At 28.9% G+C, this 2,892-nt stretch overlaps 1 protein-coding gene across 1 annotated transcript; it reads right to left on the bottom strand.

Annotated features, from left to right (window-relative positions):
- Nucleotides 1-339: 339 nt before the first annotated feature.
- Nucleotides 340-2,180, bottom strand: LOC129885207 (loganic acid O-methyltransferase-like). Its single transcript, XM_055959404.1, has 3 exons — nucleotides 2,050-2,180; nucleotides 1,231-1,878; nucleotides 340-737 (listed from the first exon to the last, which is right to left on the bottom strand). Exons 1-3 carry the CDS (start codon nucleotides 2,116-2,118, stop codon nucleotides 399-401), a joined length of 1,056 nt encoding a protein of 351 aa, XP_055815379.1. The 5' UTR covers nucleotides 2,119-2,180; the 3' UTR covers nucleotides 340-398.
- Nucleotides 2,181-2,892: the final 712 nt, after the last annotated feature.

The following is a 2,892-nucleotide window of genomic DNA, read 5'->3' as shown; positions in this document are numbered from 1 at the left end:
CAAGTTATTTTTGGGTAAAATTTTGATAAATTTTCACCATGCGTTTAACTACAAATTCTTCCAAGAATATTTGACTATTTCAAAAAATATTATATTGTAACCATAAGTTCTAAAAATTATTTAAAATACCATAAGTTTTTATTATTATTTTATAATGAACATGTCCTGTTTAAAAAAAAAATTGTAATATAATTGATAACAATCAACAACAACAAAATAACAATATGGGCAAGAACAATACATTAATCACATTAAAAACAAATTGTAGAAAGGAATAGTCTGTTTATTTATTAATAGATAAAAATGTTATTTAATGATGTTGGTTAGCCACATTAATAATGCAAGTTGATAGATAAATATTAGTTAAAATTAATAAATTACAAGTGTTTTATAGAAATTTATTTACGCTTCAAAGCAACAAACAGTTGACATGATTTTTCATAATTAGCTTTCATCCATGCTGAAATCTCTTTACTTTTGAGAATAGTCGTTTCACAAGCCTTTTTTCCAATTTCACTTCCAAAGTGATTAATTAAAAGTCCTTCTACAACAGCCCTTAGATTTATCATTAAAGTCTTTGCATCAGCCTCATCCACAAGCTTTGATTTTGGATATGTTAACTCTATTTTCTCTATGCTAAAACAATCATTTTTCTCCACCACTTTAGTCATGTCTTCAACAGAAGGAAAATACATTGGCAAATTGAATGAGTCAACTAACGACTCATCTAACTTTCCCTGTGAAAGAAAGAAACCTCAATTACATTTCCTATATCACAAATATAATATCGAATCTGAGCAGCATACTGCGGCAGGGCAATGACATAGCCAGAAATTTTAGTAAGGGGTTTAAAATCTGAAAAAATAGATTAATGAACCAATTAAAGGGGGTTTGACATCTACTATATACATAAAATATTATTTTAACCATGTGTATATAGTATAATTTTTCACCGAACGGGGTTCGGATGAACCCTGACTATAAGTTGGCTCCGCCCCTGCATACTAGTTACGGTGTAAGATGACAAGATAATAACTAAACGCGAGATATATTATTTATACATTTTAAATGAATTTCTTATATCACAAATATAATATCGAATTTGAGCCAATCACTTGCCTTTAGGTTAGCCGATGGAGTAACTTTTTTTTTACAGTGACCATATATATAACTTAAACTCACATAAATAGAGAGTGTGAACAATTTATTGTGAATAAAACATTTACTTACCTCATTAACCAAATCCATAAGACTAGAGCCAAAGAATTTCATGAGACGTATATAACTTGAAAATGGTGTAATAAGCACCATCATTCCTCCGGGAACAATCTCCTTAGCTCTTGCATTAAAGAACATTTCCATGTCCTTTTCAAATTGAGCAACATAAGCATTCACTACTTCAATATTTGATGCACCGATATAATGAATCAATCCCTTATTCCATGCTGGAGATTTTTCATCTAATAACTCTTTTGGAATCTTAGATAACCAATGTATAGAACAAGAAGAATGTGCAAAATGTATTGATTGCGATGGAAATAATCTACCATGGAACGATCCTGGAACTCCGAATGCATAGTAGGATCGATCGATAGGTAGTGATCGAAAGAGGGTATTGAAATCATTGGTGACATGATCATTGAAGAATATTTTGAATTCAAGAATATTGTTTTTAGTAGAATTTGTCATGACTTGGGACAAGTACTTGTCCTTTAGAGCTTCTACAACATGTTGCATTGCAATTAAAGTGTTTGGTCCAACTGAACATCCCAACTCTGCAATACATAATGTGTTTGAAGAAGATAACACGATTTTGATGTCAAGCTTTTCAATAATTGCATCTCTCACCATTTTCTTTGAACCCTCTAACACTTCTCTCTGCGTGCAATTATAACAATAATATCATGTTGATGGGATACATTTTGTTATTAATTATAGCAAAAGAATGAAAAGGTTCAAATATGTAATCTAATATGATAATTTGAAACGAAGGAAGTATATAACTAATTCAAAATGATATATAGTATAGTGCAAAAAATTAATATTTACCGCCAATTGGGAGTTTTTGAAGAAGCTATAAGGACCATGACCAGCATTCATTGGAAAAGATGTTGTCATTTTGGCTAATGCTAATATGGCTTTTTTAAAAAAACTTTTTCTTGTTCAATTTTTCGTCCACACATTCATGTATGTTCTTATATATGTGGATCTTTACACACTTAAATTCTATCATTTATAGCAAATAAAAAAGTCAAGGAAGAATAAATCCCAAAAAGACACGTTTAATTTTACCAATTGTTAACATCAACAAAAGGTTTAGTTGCAGAGATTAAGAAAAATAATCTAAGCTATACAATATGAATAATTAATGTAACACGCTTGGTTGGTTATATAGGAAAAAATAATCTTAGTATAACTGATGCAATGTGTAGTTAGCGGTTAGTATTTGCAGTAATAAGTTGTAGTAAATTATTTATAAATTTATGTCTTATCTACTATAAATTATAATAATTAACAATTTTAAATTTTAAAAATTATATAAAAATTTAGTTGCCTCTCGAAATTCTATTAGTGCCACATAAATTAGGACAACAGAAATAACATATATTATTTTAAATAATACATAAATGGTACTATAAATCACCATAGGTGGACTCTCCACAATAGGTGGACTCTAAAAGATCATATTAAAAAATATGGTGAACTCTCCACAATAGGTAGGGGAGAGAATTCACTTGTAAAATTCTATTTGTGTCATATAAATTAAGATAAAAAAAATAATATAAATTGAATCCATACTAGTACGGGTTCCTGTATCTAGTAATACATAGATAAAGTAAGTAATATTAGACTAAAAATTAATATTTCTAGTACATCATTACCTTATATCTT

Source organism: Solanum dulcamara, chromosome 4 (genome assembly GCF_947179165.1).
Source record: "Solanum dulcamara chromosome 4, daSolDulc1.2, whole genome shotgun sequence".
NCBI lineage: Eukaryota > Viridiplantae > Streptophyta > Magnoliopsida > Solanales > Solanaceae > Solanum > Solanum dulcamara.
Note: the sequence above shows the minus strand (reverse complement) of the source record. Positions and strands in the feature narration are given on the sequence as shown.